The 21,429-nt window shown below is 41.8% G+C and overlaps 2 protein-coding genes and 1 long non-coding RNA gene across 7 annotated transcripts in view; 1 reads left to right on the forward strand and 2 right to left on the reverse strand.

Moving 5' to 3' along the window:
• Positions 1-21,429, reverse strand: part of LOC107273072 — a 54,524-nt gene that overhangs the window by 2,806 nt on the left and 30,289 nt on the right. The gene's annotated exons all lie outside the window — the stretch shown is intronic.
• The window catches only part of LOC107273073 (acid sphingomyelinase-like phosphodiesterase 3a), a 28,182-nt gene continuing 6,844 nt past the window's right edge, over positions 92-21,429 (forward strand). The window contains exons 1-6 of one of the 5 annotated variants that reach the window (XM_025090376.1): positions 92-447; positions 11,078-11,146; positions 12,522-12,590; positions 13,517-13,688; positions 14,039-14,244; positions 17,243-17,448. In XM_025090376.1, the coding sequence (XP_024946144.1) occupies positions 11,089-11,146; positions 12,522-12,590; positions 13,517-13,688; positions 14,039-14,244; positions 17,243-17,448 (711 nt within the window). In that variant the 5' untranslated portion in view covers positions 92-447; positions 11,078-11,088. Of the gene's footprint in view, positions 526-7,763; positions 10,367-11,077; positions 11,147-11,809; positions 11,931-12,521; positions 12,591-13,516; positions 13,689-14,038; positions 14,245-17,242; positions 17,449-21,429 lie in introns of those variants that run through there. The other 4 variants (XM_025090377.1, XM_015750876.2, XM_025090378.1 and 1 more) reach the window with 4 other exon arrangements.
• On the reverse strand, positions 15,332-20,516 carry LOC112495154. The gene is made up of 3 exons (XR_003061444.1): positions 20,159-20,516; positions 18,877-19,063; positions 15,332-15,434 (listed from the first exon to the last, which is right to left on the reverse strand). It is a non-coding gene; the product is annotated as an uncharacterized LOC112495154 (long non-coding RNA).

The following is a 21,429-nucleotide window of genomic DNA, read 5'->3' on the forward strand; positions in this document are numbered from 1 at the left end:
GGGGGGGGGGGGCGGGGGGGGGGGGGGAGAGGGGCTGAGCGAGAGAATGTAATGGGTTGAAGAGACTCGAAAGCGCGCAGCCGCAAGTCTCGCACCACCCCTCGCCTGTCCCTTCAACCCCCCAGCACAGCGAAACGGAGTTGACTCTAGCGGGGTGCGGGCCAGTACGCTGATCGTCGCGGTGGATGCGTCTTGATGCGTCCTTGGCGATTACGCGAAAATAACAAGTGTTACGTTATGATAAGAAATTGGCATTGATAACGTACCGAGTAAAACAGTGAAAATTATTCATCCCTGTATTGACTGTCAGTGACGAGGAAATAAATATATATATATATATACATATATATATATGTATGTATGGTTTACCAAGATCGAATTGATACGCCCTAGTGATAACAGTGATACCACTTCGTACATGCAGAGATATAATAACGGGTGCATATTGTGGGTGGAAATTTGAATTTCTTCTGTAAATCGAAGGTGCACGGTGGAGGCGTAATATTCGACAGTGATTAATAATCGGTGAGAGAGAAAAAAAAAATTATAATGCCCGTTACATTGGACATTGGCGGAATTTCCATAATTATGTGGATTCGTATCGTATATATGTATAGGCATATTATATGTACCAGTGCACGACTGAAATTTTTGATCCTCAACGGTGCTGTTGATTTTACCAGAAAACCTTTGACAGCCTCTAGATTGTTGAAACGTGTTTTCTTATACGCGTGAGACGGGAGGGATCCGTTTGTAGGCTGTTACGATTTCTTTACTGGTCCGTTTTTTCCTTTCTATTTCCTTCTTTTTTTTTTTCATTCTATACCTTCCTCTCGTTTTCTTAAAGAGGTCGTTTCGAGCCCTCGGGCAGGGACGAATTTTCGGGTTTGCTGACGAACTCACTGACACTCGTCACCGAGTCACCTACGCAAAGCCACGAGTCAATGTATCGGGGATCGTGAAAAATTTGTTTTTTTTTCTTTTGCAAATTTCTCCCAGTTCAATACCACTTGACGTGAGCTGATTGCTCGACGTAGGTGGGACAGGCACCGCTGAAAAGCTTGTTACGTGTTCATAATGGCAGTAAAGCTACGGATGGAGAGTGTGTATCTCGTTAGACGAGTTGAAAATGATGATAGTCTTAAGAGGCTTTGCAGCATTGGTTTATAAAGCTCTTAAGCTGTTCTACTTTGTCTTTAACTACTTTAACTAAGTTCGCCTTGCGAATTACATAAGGACGGGGAAAAAAAAGCGATTCAATCTTTTATTCGTCTCCTCGTTGCCGACCCTTGGAATTTATATAGTTTTATGTACTACGTATATACTGTACAGCCATATATATATATATATATATAATGTATACCAAAAGCCTTATATAAGTACCTATACACTGGAGATTTAGTCGAAGCTACGGTTCTCAGGATTTTCTTCCGACACGTACGATAATCTGAGATCTCCAATGAGTTTATCGTGTAACGGCAGCGTCGCGGAAAAAGGTATATTGTATACGAGGTCTCTACATAATGCCCGATTGTCTACGACAAGTGATATCGCAGTCAAATTGAATCTGTATCACGATAATTGAGAAATTTTGAAATTTATTATAAGCAACCTGTACAAATGTCATTGCTGTAATAATTTTTGAACTTGTACGGGTCCCCCATTAAAAATTCCCATATCAATCCCGTAAGTATTAAATTTGAATAACCATCAAGTCGCGCCACTGATAAGTAATCTAAATTGAAAGTATATAGAGCGAGGCTTTATTTCATACTTAATTTAAAATTTACGATCGAACACCTCTCACAATTACGTCACCATTAAAGAAGGTAGAGTCCACGAGAAAACTTGCGGATATGCGGCGACGTTTAATTCAGTGAAATTATTATTTACCGTCTTTAATATCAAAAAGCCGTTTAACGCAATCACCCGAGGACGAAAATATAGGGAATGAAAATAAACATTTTTTCTAATAAAAAACAAAAATCTTCGTAAGACGTAAAAGCGAGGAACGCTTATGACAGAACGCGAGACACGAGAAATATTGCGAATCCTGAAACATGAGGATTGTTTTCGAAAACTGCACTCGGGTCGAAACAGTGATCGACGATTAACGTAAATTGAAAAAAAAAAAAATTTAATTGTGTTATAAATCGTAAATTTTTTAATACCAAAAATCAGAACTCTTGGCACTAGTCAAAGTATGGCGTAGGTACAGGATCGGTATGATGGAACTCTATTTCACAGATTGATAAGGGATTTCGGCACTATGAATAATTGAATTGACAGTGAGCATTCCCAGGTACCAGAAAAGGCATTCGGGTACGGCAGGTACGGACAATAAGTTAAAGCATCTAAATAGCTCGCGGGTTGAAGAGAGACACACATACCTTCTATCTGTCTCTATATATATATATATATATGTCCTCCATGGAACATTTAAGCGCGATAAGCGTCGTCTTAACTCTCCGAGAAGGGACTGCTAATATATATTCAAATTTGAGATGACAATCGTGTGGCCCCTTTGACTTAGAGAAACGATTCGCGTCCCTATATATATATATATATACTATAAACCAACACGAGTCGTCGGCGTGATAAATAGGCCGGAAAAATCTGATTGGAACTCTGAAATCTCAGCGGACCCGGGTCAACGAAAGATTAATGATCGTGATAACTCATAAATCATAAATAAAGGAAACGGTGTCGGTCGGTCCGATGTCGTTCTCCAAGTAAACTAAACCACTTGCTCGTACAAATAGCATCTCATCATCCCGACTAAGTGAGTTGTTAAGAAGGGGACAGCAACGTCACAATGTTTCATACGTGGAAGCGAGAGAGAGAGAGAGAGAGAGAGAGAGAGAGAGAGAGAGAGAGAGAGAGAGATATTTAACTGTCCAGAATTAGCGCAGCCATCAATCCCTTTGATAACATTAGGTGCCACTGCCTCAAGGTAGATACGAGCGAATCGACAGTCTCGGCCATTTCGCTTACAGGAAACTCGGTCAATTACCAGATATAGGAAGTAGGAACCTACGCGCCTGCTATCATATACATATAGCGTTACGTAAAGCACCGTAAAGGGGTATAAATAAATATAAATATTTTTCATAATTAGAAACATACGTTAGAACTTACGCGACATCGTTAAACACACTTGAGCAGGATAAACGTGCCGAGGGAATTTGGCTTCGTCACACAGAAATCAAATAGACACGGGCAACTTCAGTCAGTAGGATTTTCAGCTCTGTGCCAACTGTACACGCTTATTTGATTTCTATAGTAAAATCAAGTTTGTTTGATGAAATAATACTGTACCACGTACAGTATAATGGACGCTGTAACGTCGACTGGCTGACACTCATTTTTTTTCTATTTACTAAAAATTTTACCTAGCTGTACAGTCACGCGCGCGGTACTCGAGTCTGCTACGTTATAGGTGTATACGTAGGTACAGGTATTCCTAAAATTATCGGTCTTCCGGCCGCGTAGTTAACGACACGTAAAACGCGCTTGTGCATGGGCTCGTAACGTTCTGCCAGAGGTGGCAGGTGAATTTACGTGAACGAGAGAAATAGAAGCGAGGGGGGGTAGAAGGTGGTAGAGGTGACAGGATTGGGGGAAGAGGGGGGTAGGAAAAGCGGACAAAAAATCTCACTAAAAAGTACATCGTCCGCTTTGCATTTACGTGCGAATGACTCGAATGCATAATCATCCGTGTATCGAATTAAATATTCCGGGCTGCACTCAAATTGGCGTAATTTTTTTTTTTATATTATTTTTTTTTTCAAATATTTATGCACGCTACTCGTTCCCTATTCCGCGGGCGCGTCTATAAAGTCGCGATAGGTTAGGTTAGACCAGCCAGAAGTAATTGTATCGCCGTGTACACGAATGTGCCAGTGTACGTGGAAGAAACAAAAAGGGGTGGTGGCGGGTGGCGGAGGAGTGGGGTGGTAGAGGGAAAAAAAAAAAAAAAAAAAATTAATTTTTCCGGGCGCGTCTATAAAGTCGCGATAGGTTAGGTTAGACCAGCCAGAAGTAATTGTATCGCCGTGTACACGAATGTGCCAGTGTACGTGGAAGAAACAAAAAGGGGTGGTGGCGGGTGGCGGAGGAGTGGGGTGGTAGAGGGAAAAAAAAAAAAAAAAAAATTTAATTTTTCCCTGGCTTCCTACAAAAAGTAACACGCTACGGTTGTCCAATTTTTTTTGCATGTGGTATCACGTGGTATTAACGATAATTTTAAACGGAACCCCTCCGTCTCCTACTTTTCTTTATTTTTTAACCCTCACTCGCTACGTCTGTCTCCTTTTATGTATATATATATTAAAACCCACGCGAATGCTTCTCTCCGCATGCATTTATTCATCCTCCGGCCGGCATGAGGCTCGTTGACTTTTCCTAAGTAGAATCACGTGACGTCGACCCGCCTCGCACGTCGTCCAGTCAACGAAAACGCATTGGCGTCTCCCGACGGACTTTTCACTTTATCCAATTCGAATCGATCTATCTTTTTTTCTCTCTTTCCCGTCGTTTCTCCGAGGAAAAACGGAAGTTACGTCGCCTCGTCGAGGCTCCGCTCTGAAATCCACGTGCAGCGACCGCTGGAAAAATTTCTTAGCGAGAAATTACCGCCACGTTTGTGGCAACGACGACGGACTCTTTTCTTTGACACATTACTTGCCAAGAGAATGACGTGGCCTTTATTATTATTATTATTATTCCTCTTGCAGCTACATCGAACACGATACTCTTAGCTTCGGAACAAGACGAGTCCGACTATTCAGGGTCCTGGCAAAAGTTTCAAGTTTCTCTCGACTACTCTTTACGTCACGCGGAGCACAAATGGATGCGACGTTCGATCATTACGAGACACCCGGTATATAAGGAAATTATTATAAGGAAAGAAATTTCTCGGATAACACGACCGATCGAAAGTGCCATAGAGTTTGGATGGATCAAGAAAAGAATTTTCACAGCATCCAGCTCTGTATCCATCTTCGTTTCCTTCCCCTCGCTCCCTTTCACGGCGTTCCTCTCGAATTGTACGGATTACGTAAATTTCACAAGGTTCCCATTGTAATTTGACGAATTTTACAAACACGCGAAAAAAAATTGATCTCGAGCAAACTTTATTAAACAGGCAACGCAGGGCTGTATAAAAATTCATTGCGCGACGGGTATTAAATGAGAGTCTCCAGCATCGCACCCGGATATTTATATTCGATGCAATAAAGGGGGAAGAGACTCTTCCGCTCCACTTGGGGGTGTAGCTGCGGCATATTTTTCTCCCGTTTTATACATCGTCCCCTCTCTCTCTCTCTCTCTCTCTCCTTCTCCTTCGCCGTTAGCTCGTACGCCACTTTCACCAAAGCCACTCTTCAATAGAACGCCCGAGAAATCGATCGTTATTCATAGAGCGGACAGTCACGTTATTGGAAGTATTAACCTCTATGTGGTTGATAATTAACCGCCTCACGGTATCATTGACACGAAAGCCCATCCCAGTTGAATTGGCCAACCGCGAATCAGCCCTATACCGGTTGCCAATCAACGCAATTATTTCCTCTTTCGACTGTCAAGTGCTGCCATCTGTCGGTTCAATATCATTCAAGTCATTTTTCATTTTCTCTCCCTATCTACATTGATCTTTGTTTCATAGCTTTTTCCTATCTCTCTCTCTCTCTCTCTTTTTTTTTTCTTTATCATCCATCCGACGCAACATCATTTCGAGGGAAAGTGTCGCTTTCATTTTGCCACGCAGCCAGGATAGTACTAAGCTTTTACGACCTCTTGTGCTATGTGGCTGAACACGAGGTTGACCTAGTCTCAGCGAGTGGGGGCTGCATACTTATCTGTTCCTGCTTGCCCGAGCAAGGAAAGAACTTCTGCCTCACTAATTCACGCACTTGCCGACACTATCATAAATTCGCAGGAAGACTTAATACATCGTTTCTTCCGGGGAAAGAAAAAAAAAAAAAAAAAAAAAAAAAAAAAAAAATTAGCTCTCGAGTTGATAGCTGTTGTTAGCATGGTAGCATCTGACCCGATGATAGAGTAGACGAGAAAAACATATTATAGCAATATACTCGAATACGTTACGGACTATTCGAGTGAAAAAATATTTTTTATCACTCTGATGTAAGACATGTATATATAACATATACGTAACATTGTGGGCTTAGTGATTGGCTGATTGCTAAAAAACAAAAAAAAAAGAATTGTTCAGACAAAACTGTTCAGCGTTCGCTGTTCGCTTATTCAAGCTGTGCAATGCTTATTCGTGAATCTTCGATCACAAATATTCGTTGAATATATATGGAGGGTCGTTCTCCACACTTTTATATATATATATATATATATATATACTGATTCACTTCTATCTGGCTGACAGAATCCCCTCGTATTCTCTTTCTCTCTCTCCATTTCTTTGTTCTACACTCATTCAATTCGCTATCTTTTCCCCCTGCCATTCTCTCGCTCCTGTTCCTCATTGTTATCAAAGCCAGGCTCTGCCAGGCTGCAAACCAGTTAACCAGTCAGCGTTTCAGCAGTCGGACGCACGAGCCCCGACTGCGCGAGCGCCTGGTACCCGGGGCAGAGCCCGTTCAACTTGCATTCGATATAAACGAACGACGTCCGGTCGGAATTTATATGAACGTACGTCTCGCCAGCGTTCGTAGATTTATAGAATGGAATTGAATGGAATCGCTGGGCGGGCAGAGAGTAACTCCTTAAAAACTTTAGCAATCTAGCAGATAGGATACGGAAGTAGGGGATGACATCGTTAAGGGAAATAAACGCGAGCAAAGTCAGCGCTCAATGAATCTTTGAAGACCGGTCGCAGGACGAGAAAGATCATCCCTTTATTACCCGGAAGCCAAGTGTCCGCAGTTACGTACCTCGTTACGGGCGCGTACCCGAAAAACCCGTGACGCAGGGGTAGAATGAAGGTAACGTGTAAAAACGCACTTTTTCAAAACTTCCCGCCTTACCGGCCACACTGATCCACTTATTTCTCCCGGAGAAGCTGTAATCCTCCGAGAATGGATCACCCGAGTATATTGCTAAAGTGGATCAGTCTGGTATATATATTAGACGAATGGATCACTCGAGTTCCTTGGGCTCTCTCGCATTTTCGCAATTTGTACGCCAAAAGGTACTTCCGCCCAATGTCCCCGGACACGTGGCTCGGTATTGTCCCAGTGGCACTCTGCTACCCCAATACAGAGTCTGGTGCCTCGCGTCTAAATTAAATGCGTTCCGATGACTTCAAAGAAGAAATATTTTCATTTGATCCGACTTTTCATAAGGGGCCAATAAAGAGGCCGCGTACGAAGTGCCTGATGCTCCAGGATTTTCGTGGAAATAAAAAGAAAAGGGATGCTGGGAAATAGGTGACGGCACGGAGGACGCAGATCGGATGAGGTTGTCCCTATCTGAGATAGGTTGGTCTTAACGTATGTTGCGTGAAATACGTAGACCGGGGATGACTCGAGGAAAAAAAAAAGTCCTTATAAGGATAATCGAATGGGTTTTACCCAAAATGAGGGACCAGCGCAAAACATCCGGGGTAGTCGTGTCTCTCTCTCTTGTTTGCACGGCTCTCTATCCGTGAAATTAGTGTTACCACGTTGAAGAAAGCCTATCTTGAAGTTACGTGTATATATATATATATATATATATATATATATATATATATATATATATATACATATACATTACATAGTTCCTACAGGAGGCCGAATAGGGGACTGGATCCTGGTGAACGTCGTTTGAGTCTTCGCGGCTTAGGATTTCCCATCTCGAGAGGCTCTGGTACCTACGACCAGGACATTACCATTATCGATCGGAAATCGTCTGTTAACCAGGAAACAGGAAGAAAAGTACCTAACCTAGTAGCCCTACCTGCTATATCTTTTGCGTACTATCTATCCCGTCACGAAGCCCTCTGGGACGAATTCCGAAATGAATTCACGTGAGGGTAGAATAAATTTGACTACCAGGTTACACGAGTGACGTCTACGCCACGTATGCCAACCTTTATATTCCATTGTAGGATACGGTCTTCCAGCCATTTTGTCCATCTCCAGTCACATTTCCTTTTACCCTGATTACCATAGCAAAGAGCCACGATATTCACTTTTTTATAGCGACTGTATACATGGTCTCCGGTATACACAGAAAGACACACAATGCGGTAAAATCCAAAATCGTTATGCAAGAACAGAAGTAACGGAGGTTGCGATAACGTTACTGTATACCGAGAACGTGATTACGTTTCACGAATAAAAAGAAACGTCAGTAGCAATATGTATGTCTGTATATATATATATATAGAACAGGGGATAACGTAGCCTATTCAAAATACCACGTGCGTTAGTTAATAGCGAGAAATTGGTGAAACTGAGTTCCAGTACCATATTGGGAATACTAATTACATTAACGCAAAGCATATAGCTGGTATTATCGATAGTCATGATTAAATAGATTACGTAACGTTACCAAATCTCATATTGGATTGGTTAGTTCACTGCTCGTACATCCATGATGGGAATTGATAGAAGAGTCCAAATCTGAATTTTCAAGGGTGAACGAGACGACGGGATTGTTAACCTTACGAAAAGTGCCGTCCTTACTTCTAAAGTCAAATGGCTACGTGCACCGTACGGATATCAAATCTTTTGTATCCTTTTCTTTTTTTTCCACTTGTCATTTTTCAACAGTCCACAACGGTCTGAGCGCATAGAGATTACACAGGAGATTCAAGGCGTTTCTCGATCTCCGGTTGTGCGGTAGAGGCGCTGCAGTCGCTTCCGTTTTCATAGCACTCAGCTATTTACGGAATTCTAGTATGCAGCGTAGTAGCAGCAGCATCGATAGGAAAGGGCGAGTGAATTGCGTCGAGTACTAGAGATCTTCAGATTGGCATTCCGCGTGGTGGCAAGCTTATATTTAAATATTATTTTACGTGAATTTTTCATCGCCTGCTGGGTACCTGCTAGCTTTTATTTTTTGGACTCTTTCTATCCCGAGACCGAAAGGGAGCATCGACGCCGATAGAGACTGAAGAATGATTTTCCTGGTTAGCGCTGGATTTCACGAGGTCAGAGATGCGAATCTATATAGGGAAGAGCGAGTTTTCCTTTGTGAAAAATTGCAGCTTGACGCTCAATGACCTTTTAGAATCGAATTGAACCCTCGCTTTATCAGCTGCCAAGAGATATCGTAGGACTACAGAAGGCGGTACGGGATTTGACGTTTTCTTCTTCTTCTTCTTCTTTGACTTCTTTCCGCTATCGCCAAGATAGGAGACCCACCGAGAGACCACTTTCTATAGGTTGTTCCGTGTATACGTATATAAACGTTGTTTCGCCCAGTCTCAAGATAGATTCTGAGAACCTCCAAGCAGATCGGCGTTTCGCATTGCAATGCCGATTATTTCCCTATATACAGCCCGAAGCCCGAAAACTTTTTCGAAAGCTACTCGAACAAGGTACCGACTGATTCCATTCGTTTTCCGACGTATAGAAAGGAGCTCCTTGACGTACTGGACTTTCGGAACGGTCGGTCCTTTTCACGTGTGCCAAAGTGACTCGTATTATGGGCACCTACGATTGTTAGAAAAAGGTCGGAAACCCGATCCTAAATGTCGATAAGGTAGACACCTTGCCACTGGGATTTCAAGTAAGCTTTTTTCCTTCTCCTTTTTTTCTCCCACACTCGGCATACTTCACCATACGGAGCAAGTCCCAGGGGTTTCCGATCACGGCCTCGCATGTCCACATATGCTTATAAGCTCATACGTTCGGCGTCTCGCGTGCTTTAGCATACGTCGAATAACCTCAACAGATTCGCTCGTGTAAATATTCGGCTGAACGCGTCTCGAACCTTGAATTTTCACGACTCTCCGTACGTTACATATCGATTCCGTCATCTTCACGTTTCATCTATCAGCTGGCGCGTGCTTGGAAAACACGAAGAAAAAAAATTTCAATTACCAACCCACAAAGCTGTCGGACCCGCTCTTCCAGACGCTATCGGCTAACGTTATCACAAATCTTCGCCATACTTGACCAACTGCCTATGATTTCGTTGCATCATTACCGATCCCTCTGGATCTAATTTACAGGCATGACTTGCCTTTATTCGCATGAGAAGTGACTCGCGAAAATGGTTAATCGCGTCCGCTCGAGCGTCGCCCCGAACCCGCAGACAATAAGCCGGCGCCTACGTAAGAGTTTACCACGTGATACCGACTGCCAACCAAAGAACAATGAACACGTGGAGTCGGCCGAAAGGGAAGTAACCCTCTTACCATGAGAAAATACAAGGAACAACAGATTTCAGTGCGGGTATATATGTACGTAGCACCCCGTGAGAAAGCCCTGGTCAAATTTATGAAATGGGTAGGAACCACAGGAACGAGGTTTATGATAGCGAGAAGTATCTTTTATATCCTCGGCTGACCCTTTCACTGCGAGGGCCAGGCGAGGGGCAGGCGAGGGGCAGGCGAGGGCCGCCGGTTGACGCTCGCTATTCGGCCAGTCTACAGCACGAGATTAACGCCTGTGTTTTTTCGACCGTGGGGAATCACGATACGTGCCTACTCTCCCTGCTCGTGTCCAACCTCGTGTTTGAGGTTAGGTTACCGGTTATGCCGTGAACGGCGTTACGAGTTTATATAACGGAAAACATTTCGCTCCAGCTTAAACAGATTTTACGCCACTCGAATTAGTAAGTCGCGTGAATACTTTTCATTGTGCTTTGCTACCGCCGCCGCCCCCGCCGCCCCCGACCTCGTCCCTCTTTCTTCAATTACAACGAGGAGTTTTCGCATTTCCCGTGAATACTAACGATAACTACGAACCTCGTTACCAAGGGGGATGCTGAACAGCCCTGGCGAGATTATAGGAGGGGCCAAGCAAGGTGCTTCCCATAGCTACATGGCTGTGCTGCATATTACACAACAACGATTTTGACGACTTCGCGAATCCTAGAGAAATATACTCCTACGCCTGTGCAATCCAAACCCGTAAATCCTCGACGCTTTTGATTGACACTTTTCTTTCAGACGCCGAAAGGATGATTCGCGACTGTCTGGTTTTACTGTGCTGGCTGTGCACGGTGAACGGTAAAATAGGTGAGTCTTTGAACTTTACCGCGATACACGTAGATATTGGAGGATCTGGTTAATAATTTTATTCGGCCACGTGTTAGCCCGACCGACGACGTCTGGAATCACGGCGAAATATATTTCGGACGTAAATAGCTTCGCTCTCTTCCGTCGTGCTTTTCAATTTAACGATATCATTCGTTTCGATCGTTTTATATTTCAGTTTCATTTTTTGTCCCCTACTTTTAATATTTTTTTTCAGCATTTTTTTTTTGTTTTCCGCTATCCGTAATCCGAGATAATAACGTTACGGGCGCACCATGAAAATCGGGGGAGTACTTGTAGAATATCGCGGAAAATTATTCCGGTAATGGGCCGCTACTCAAAATGTAAATACGAGCTCGACGTAAAACAGCCGGTTATCACAGTCCCGGGCGATATTTCACGTGAAATGGCAATGTGCCGGATAATTTTTATTCCGGAACCACCGTACTCCAATCCCCGGACACCGCGTACGATCATCTAGAAATCATGAATTGGAATTACCGGAACGGAACGAAGTCTGGATCGAATTTTACGCGTAGCCCGAGATATCATCAATAAATCTATTAAATATTCGTATCTTGGTTTCCCTATAGCTCTATGGGTGATTCGATATCGGTGCTAAAAGAAACTTTAAGACCTTCTCATACGGAGATCCAATGAAGAAATTTCATTAGGACTGGTCCTTGAGTTTTAAGGTTATTTCGTTAGACGCGACAAAGCGAAGCATATACGCTCGCTGAAGTTTCATGCGTGTTATTATTGTACGGTAAAAAAAAATTTATTATAGAAAATTTTCATTCCCTTCAGTGTCTTCGGGCGTCACGTTGATAAATGAATAACGTAAATACTCGTGGATTGCGGATGACGCGGAGGTATTTGGGGAAAGAGTTGAAAAAAATGATCCCGACGTCTAAACGAAATTCGAGCTACGGTGTCGTAAAATTGAGCGGAGCACTTCAAAAATTGTTTCGACGGGAAGCCCCGCACGTCGTATGCACTTTCTTGGGTGAATAGAGAGGCAATTTCTTCCGGTAAATAGACACTCGAGGGAAGTTCGTTCCGACGAAATAATATCGTCTCGATAAAAACCCGAGATGAAAATTCACGTATAGCCGATACGGAGCAACGTCCGGCGTCTTGAATACTTTTAACCGGCAAATCCGACACTCGATCGGCAGTCCAAAAAAGTCTCGCGACAATTTTTCGACCGAACCTCAGCGACTCGCTACGCCTTCCAAACGCGTGACAATTTCGGACCGCGGATCGGCTGAACGTCTGGGGGACGCGATTTCCGGTTAAGTGATTGTTGCAAAAAAAATGAAGAAAAAACACATGAAAACTCTGTATTTCGTTGCAGGTTACTTCTGGCACATTACCGACATCCACTACGACCCGAGATATTCAACTCATGGAAACACAGGAAGCAGTAAGTTTTCATCGCACTTGGTCCGCTTCATTACACGCAGCCTTCCCTTTTGTCCATTTTCTTTACTAATCCGAACTTCCACTACGGCTTTATTTGCTGTTTAAGTAGCGACGCGTTTCTCTGGCACCCAGAGCTTACCCACTTGAATATGGTCTCAGAGCGCCAGAGACCCTGGTCCTTTGTGCTCCTAGGCCAGAGTCTCATCTCCGTATCTTACCGTCATCTTGCCTCTCTTGGTTTCTTCGAATAAGCAAAAAAGAAAATGGAAAATGTCGGCAAACAGACCTCCACCAGCGAGCAAGTATTTTTTAAGTCATCGGCGTCGCCCGAAACTTACGCGAAACTTCAGTTTCTCAAAGTATCATAACTTTAAAGAAACGTGAAGTCGGCTTCGCGGGATGTAAAATAAAAGACTAAGAACCCTATATACGTATATACATGTCGTACCTGGATGCTCGTTTTTCTCCCCCGTGAAGACCCACCAGACGCATCTACCTTACCGACCGAGTTTATCGTTGAGCGATGGAGCAATTCCAGATAATCGCTGTCACTGCATTAACAGGCCCGTCAGAGGGGAATAACGTTTTTAATATTGCATTATCTTCTGCAAAGTCATAGATATAATAATTACTCGGACGATATTTTATCGCGACCAGTCGAGGACAATGAGATTTATGCAGGCCAGACGAGATACCCTGCTATTTTTCATTCCCGAAGAATTGCTCCATTACGAACGCGCCAGGCCGAACGTTAAAACGCAAAGTGATCCTGGCAGAGCGTAAACGACTAAACTCGCTAAATATTCCAACCGCGCCCGAGACACGGATTACTTTTTCTAAGTGAAAAAAGTATATATATATATATTCTTTAGGGGCTTCACTCCTTAAATCCCACTAACCTTCGTCCTCCCTTCGTTTTCTTTGCAGTGTGCTGGAACACAAGGAGCAATATAGACAGTGGACGCATTCGATCTGACCAAAGGCCTCCTGGCATGTTCGGGGAATATAACTGTCATTCGCCATGGGCACTTATCGAATCAGCAGCACAAGCTATGAGGGCAAAACACGGCGAAGGAATTGAATTCGTCTTATGGACCGGGTAAGGCTCTAAGGAGATCGGACACGACTTGTTTGTATATTTTTTGTTTTCTTTCTCAAAAAATAAAATCACTCGACAAGACCATGGCCATTTCGCAGATTGAGTATCTTTCTCGGGGTGTATTTGTTTTTGCCTCTCGCAGAATCTTCAAGTAATACAGTCGACCCGGTACGTAACTCGCAGGGTGCTGAAGTCACTTCGAAAATATTCAAGTGGCTGCAATTCACGTGGCATTTAATTCCCTAAGGAGCCGCCCCCCGTTCGTTCGCGCGGGGGGCTCCCCAGCCCAGGCTGGCTCATTTGCAAGTTATAAAGGGTGGAATCCACTTTTTCTCTTGTTGATGTTCCAGGGACGCTTTATCTCACACGGCAGGAATGAGCGAGGAATTACGTATTCAAAGCCTGAAAAATCTTACCGATCTTCTCTCTCATACGTTCACCGGCCAATTCATATTTCCCGCTCTGGGCCACGAAGACACGGGCGTCAACTTCACGCAGATTGCCCATCTCTGGCGCCACTGGCTGCCGAACGAAGCTCTTGTCACTTTCAAGAAAAGTTTGTATCGCCAGTTATTTGTCGTGCACGAACATCATTAATCGCGTCTGTTCCAAATTTCTAATTACGTACCTACGTACGGTTAACCCGTATGCGGTGCATGCATGAAACTTTAATTTGAACCCTGGTAACGGTATATATTCCCGACAAGTGACCGACCGTCGAGTGGATGAGTCGTTGCCAACTTTATGAATCATTGTTTTCGCACGTACTGCCACAGCTTCCGTGTAGCAACTTCGCATGGAGTATATATATATATGAAGATTTATACCGCATTTGTAGAATATCGTGTAGATTGTTAATCGAAAGAAAAATAAGTTCCAGAAATCCGTTGGTTATCTTGATACGTACATTGGGCGAACGAGCAGTCATAGGAGTTCAATTTAAAAAATCTTATCATGATAAACGGATTGAAAGTTTTTTTTTTTTTGATTTTTTTTTTCTTTCTCGTTATGCCGAAAATACTTTAATTTTAATTCGCTCTCATCCGCTCGCGGGACTCACGTTATTAGCGAGTGAAAAAGAATAATGAAGCGATTTAAGTAACAATGGCGGATTCTGCCGTAGTGCCTCGTAATTACTTGGGCAATTATACGAAAAAATAGAGCTTATATTTCTTGTCAACTTTTATATCACTTCGAGTGAAAAGAACAAGCGCGCAATGTACATCGGTTCTGTATTGTTTCATCCCCTTTGTTCCTTTATTCAGTTCCCTTTGTAAATCCACAATACACGTAGCACATTGTACTCGATGCAGACAAATTGCCAATTTTTCCGATCACCGAATTGTTTCGTTTTCAATAAAAGGCTGTTTACTTGAAAGATAAAATATATATATATATAAAAATTAATGAAGTTACGATGTATTTTTTTTTTTTTTTAAAATAAAAAACCCTTCTCCATTACAACGTAACGTTAGGAGTGTAATGAGGGTATGACGTCAATATCGGGGTTTGCTTGTTAAACTGCTACCAGGTACATTGATAAACTGATCGATCAAATGACAGATTGACAAAAAGATGAAACACGTGTCCGTGCGAAATTTTGAAATAAATCGCGAATTGAAAAACATAGAAATATACGCCAGCTGTGAATGATAATTAAATTTGCTCCTCCTGCTACGCTTACAGTGGCTGAGGTATATTCTCCCTATTTCTTCGTTCTCTCTGCACTTTTTTTTCTTGGTTCCCCTGCAAAAAAAATGTCAACGAGCATTTTCAGCACTTTCGTCCCTAGAATAACTTCGATAATCGACGCTGACGTCATGAGAAGTCATTCGAGATCTGTCACAATGAATCGCCATATGGATATCGACCTATCGACCATGTATTACTTCCAACTGTCAGTGCAGCTATTGTTTCCTTTATAGGGGATAAATCCTAAAGCTCGGTGCAAAGCGGACGATAAAAACAGGAAATTATCATGAAAAAAAAAAAATGTCAATAACCTACGTTAAAAAATGAAGCTACAATAAATTTAAATATTTTCAAAATCTTAATATTCTCAACAACAAAAAAACCTCTCTAAGCACTCCCATGTCAAATTTGAATAACGTAATAAAAAAAAAAAATTAAATAAAAAATTCATATGGGAATCACACATCTTTTCACTCAGAGATTGGGGCTGTCCATTGATATACGTATACGTATAACTTTATAACTAAGACTCTTTGTGGATCAAGTACTTGAGGAATACACAATTCTTTATAAGCTTTTATTGTACATATTATTAAATCATAGCCTCTTCCCAGCTTCCTGGAGCTTCTCAATATGCCACTCTTGGGAATAACAATATAATAATGCTTCAAGGAAAAAATATACATATATATTATATATAATTCTTGGATAACACAAGTTGCTGTACAAGGGAGGGTACGTCAGTTTCTTTTTTTCTTTTTTTTTTTTTTTACAAAAAAATCATAGCCTCTTCCCAGCTTCCTGGAGCTTCTCAATATGCCACTCTTGGGAATAACAATATAATAATGCTTCAAGGAAAAAATATACATATATATTATATATAATTCTTGGATAACACAAGTTGCTGTACAAGGGAGGGTACGTCAGTTTCTTTTTTTCTTTTTTTTTTTTTTTTAACAAAAAGTTAGCATCAACGATTTACAATCGTTTACAAGAAATCTGATCAAGCGAAAGTTGAAGATCCTTAGTTGAAAAATCAAATTTCGTTACGGGAGAGTTAAAACGGAAAAATTGCTAAAGATAACACTTGAGCATGATTAAAATAATGAAGTGCCATAAGACCTCATAGCTCTACATGCTTACCACTGTACTTCCAGAGTGCGTGCTCGAGTCTTAGTTCTCCATTACGTAATATGCCTTGTGTATAATTAAACGGCATGACTAACTATTCGCAAAACCAAATCCCAAGGAACGGAACACGCAAGTTCCGTAAATACGTCTTAGACAGGCAGTACATTCTCGAAAGGACGAAACTCGAATTCTTCAAATTCGTCAATTCGTTCAACTTCGAAAAAGATATCGACCGATCGAAAGTTAAATCGTCAATATGAGATTCGTTTAATCCACTTGAAATCGTCTGTAAAATTACGTAATTTCAGCTTAAAACGTTCACGTGTAAAATCATTAAGCCAGAACTGCAATACCTCGAATGACTGCTTCGTTAAGCTGATTAAATACATCGACGCGAGTCGCTGTATTGGAAAGTGAAAAGAGAGAGAAAAAAAAAGTCTTTTTTTTTCAACCCACAGCTTTGACACCAATCTTGCTCAAATCTTTCCTGTATCGTGTGTACCAACCTTAATTAATCGTAACACGCACCTTAGAAGGAATAAGAGGGTTGCGTGTTGAAAGTGCTTAAATTTTTTTTTTAACGTTCAAATTCCTAGCATGCCCGATTATTACAAAGAATCGTATACCGGGTAGTCTCGATGGATCATCATCCGTACGCATGCATGGTTGTAAATTACGGGAAAAAAAGAAATTTCAAAAATAATTTTTTTTTTTTCCAAATCTGTCAACAGCTGGATTTTACACGATCGAGCAGCGCTCGGAGAATTATCACATCATATTTCTAAATACAAATCTTTGGCTGAGCACTTCGTCCATAATTGATAATCGCGTACCTCAACGTAACGGTGGGCAAGTGATCGATCATTCGGCCGATCCAAGTGGGCAATGGACGTGGCTGGAGAATAATCTGCGGAAAGCACGCATCAAAGCGGAAACCGTAAGTAAATGTCAATCTCTCTATTATTTCGCGATGCTAACTCGGCTACGTACTAACCTTCCGCACACATAATGAAACGAACGATCCAATAAGTAACAAAGTGCTATATAAAGTTGTGCTATGAACGTTGACGTTCTTCGAGAAATACCTGGGGCACCGATCGCTCCCATCACGGAGTACCACGTTCAGCCTGTAGTACCTATACGCGGGACGCGAATGGACCTCGGCAATAAATCTTACATAATAGCAGCGAGTGGAGCATAAAGTTGCGCTTACATTATATGAAGTTTTAGTGCGATTTTCACGATCCCAAATACCTACACGGTGTACGGAGATTATTGGATGTTATTTTAACGGCAAATGTACGGCCGCTATTGCGAATAATTAATTTACCAATAATTCCAAAGCAATTCGCTTGGAAATACGATTAACTTATTGGGTGTAGCCAGTTGCTCTGTGAAATCCCAAGACTTTCGTTTGGACTTTCGAAGCTTCGTTGCCGATTGCGAATATCGAGCTGCTTTCGCGAAAATTTTGGAAAAATGAAAACAATTTTGGAAATTTTTTTTTTTTATTTATCATGACGGATCTTCAGCACGTATGGTCTTGACGTTCATTCGTAAGAGTCATATCATGGGAACATACGTATTTGCCTTGATATGGCCATAAACATTTGAGATAAGTGTATCCGCTCGAAAAGCAAGCAAACCCCATTCACTTCCGGTCGGAATGGTTTTTCATCGCGCATAAAATTCAACCCTTTGCATTAACACCTTGCGGGAAAGTTAAAGCCTACGTTAAACGGGGAGATACGTATTCTCCACGCTCGATGGATCTCGTCAAAGGGCTCAAGACTTTGCGCCTGGTAAAATCGTCCCTTATACGATTCACGTTTCACTGGGGGGATATAAAGCTTGTCGATCGATCGAACACTCGGATTGGTATAACATACCAAGGAGCTTAGGGTACTTCAACTATAGTTTCCTCTCGTATTACTCGCCTATGAAGTTTTCAGGGACAAAGTTATACGCTCTATGCTTTAATGTCATTATCACATAGTGCAAATCACATTTGACACATTGCGACCGGTGCACAGTTACACGTTGCAGGTATGGATATGCAAACGAAGATGTAATTTTATTGAATAATCCATCGCGTCGATATTTGCCAAATCGAAATTTGAGAAGCTCGCTTTTTTGACATTGATGGAATTAACGGTAGAGACGCGCGCTTTGTATATGGCGGGCAGATTAAAATGTTTGTCAATTTGAATTCGAAGCCGAACGAGCACTGGTGAAAAACGTGTTACCGAAAAAATTTTTAAAATTTATTCTCCATTTTCGCGTGTTAAAGCCTATATCCAATTTTGGGGCTAATTTATACGTCGCCCGCAAGACGGGATATCAGTTTTCGTTAAGCCACACTCACATTAAGGGATCACGATCCTAATTTCCAGTGGTCCAATGTGGCTACGATACATTGAATAATGCAACAACCAATATACCCTCGGATTCTGGGACCTGTTGGTTTGGCCCGTGTATCGTTTCGCCGATAATAGCAGTCCCATTGAGGTAAATATCGACGTCAATAATTCTTGGCCCGACGGTACTTTGCCCTGTAACGAATAGGCAGACGATAGAAATATTTCAAGCAACTTTGTTGTGCAACGCACGCAGATTATTATTATGGCTATGCATGAGCGACAGAGGAAAATAAATATACCTGGAAACTGGCGAGTAGTATTTTTCAATTGATATTCTGTACAAGAACAAGGATATTTGAGAAAAATGAAGAAATAATTAAATTCGAATTATCCTTCGATCAATGAGGTATTACTGTGAAATAAAATCAGATAGACTTAAGATTGGTCCAGATTGAAAAACTGCTGCTGGCTCTTTGCTCCCTGTTGGGATTGAGAAGCATTGAGGATACGCGTCACGTTTTATCCTATGTTTGTTCGAACCTTAATTCTTGAGATTACACGGAGATTGAATAAGGTGAATTTTTATTTGTTTTTTTCTCAAGCTGTGACGATTTGTAATGTAAATTGTAACGATAAGTATTGCCGATGCTTAATCGTTCCTAAGTACTGATTGACGTCGAAGAAAAAGGATCGAGAAAAAAAAAACAGAGAAACGTCAAAGTTACGCGAAACTCAATAAATTCTTACGTAATTAAACAAAATCGTATTTCAATGATATTTAGTGAATGACCATCTTCATTGAGTTATTCCCGAGGGAATACGAAAGTATGCGTTCTATTCCTGTTCCAATAAATATTATTGGAATCGAGGCAAGCTTTGAATTAAACATGGAAAAGTCAGTCCTTTTTAAGTAATAACACTGTGGTAAATTTCATATTTCATTAGGGTTGTCTGGAGAAGGACACTCACAGTGAATAATACACCGTAATTTAGTGACAGAACACGAGTAACATGGACAGCTGAAGTAAAACGAGGATTAGGATTAAGCGAGTTTCGCGAAAACCGGATACCGCCTCCAGGAACAATGTTAACAAATAGCCTGAGAGCAACAGGAACTACGTCCATACGTCGTAGAAGATCAGCAATATATCACGTACTTAGTAACTTCTTAAGCTCAATAATTAAGGATGGTAGTAAGGTAGTCTAGAAGATTCATTATAGACGGATTTTCATGGACCTACTTTAAGCGCACATCTTAAACCAGTAAACCAATAAACCGGAACTTACCCAATCGATTACTATCGAAGCAGTTATCGATTTATCCAAGTCCGCGGCTGCACTCTGAAGTCGAATCAGTCTACGCCACATAAACCATGTCTTCGATGCCGAATGTAACATAGCACTGAGAAAGCTAGGAACATGTCAATCTAATCTACCGTAACCATCCGCTGCGAGACAGCGAGTCGGAAACTTGCCGGTCGAGGCATTCGTTAAATTATGGAAGGGACTCCCTGATTCAGGTGTAGAATTAGTAAACCACAAAACCAAACTTTGTAGATTGAGTTACGTCGGATCAATCGCTTTCACGTTATCTCCAGACCCAAAGCGTATCCACTCCGCTCAAAGCCAATTCCGTAGTATTAATTCGTCTAAGCTTGTGTACGCGCATGCGCGGACAGCTGACTAGGGCGCCGGTGGCGCGCTCTACCGGGGACACAATGAAACACGTATCGCATCGGTAGTCAATCTTGACTACAGGTGTGTGCAAATTGGTTTTATGATCAACGAGAAACTATAAACCTTTAGTACTACGTTGATTGCTCCAGGAACCCTTCTGCAGGTATCAAGATAGAGATATTTTCGGAAATAGCTATACTGGAAACTAGTCGTAGCGGTAAAAAGTCCACAAGAAGAAAAATAACAAAAAAAAATACAAGACGTAACGTCATTGGTATGCAAACTCTCATGTTCCTTGCAGCATTTTGCTTGAATCTAGCGAAAGTTACCGCTTTCGACATTATCGTACAGAGCAGGAAGTACATAAAGGCAGCGTTCGTGGAAAAAAAAAACTATGTAAATCCCACGAGTTCCGAGGGTCACGGAGGGTCGGTTAATTCCAGTACGATCTTCATGGCGGCTTAACGATTGACCATTGACATTTTAGGGCTGCTCTAGATAACGTGTATACTTTCAAGCAGCTACATAATATACACGTACGCACACATGTCAGTTTAAATATTACAGTATCTTCAGGCAGGTAATCGTAATCGATAATAAATTACAAAAAAAAAAAGAGCTCGATATTCGTTTCGCTTACTTCGATACCAAGCAGAAATTCATAAGTCATAACACGACGGCCATCGATCTTCGTTAATTCGCCCTCTTACGTCGCTCCTTGAACGGGAGTGGGAAAAAATTAATAGGTGACCTAGTGGATCAATCGTAAAATATAAAAGGGGATAGCGAACGTCTACCGGGCGAAATAATTTCCGTATCTGTACGTACGACATACTATACGCAGTTAGATGAATTCTGTTTATCCCACACTTAATTAATTA

This window comes from Cephus cinctus, unplaced genomic scaffold, assembly GCF_000341935.2.
Source record: "Cephus cinctus unplaced genomic scaffold, Ccin1 Ccin1_scaffold1362, whole genome shotgun sequence".
NCBI lineage: Eukaryota > Metazoa > Arthropoda > Insecta > Hymenoptera > Cephidae > Cephus > Cephus cinctus.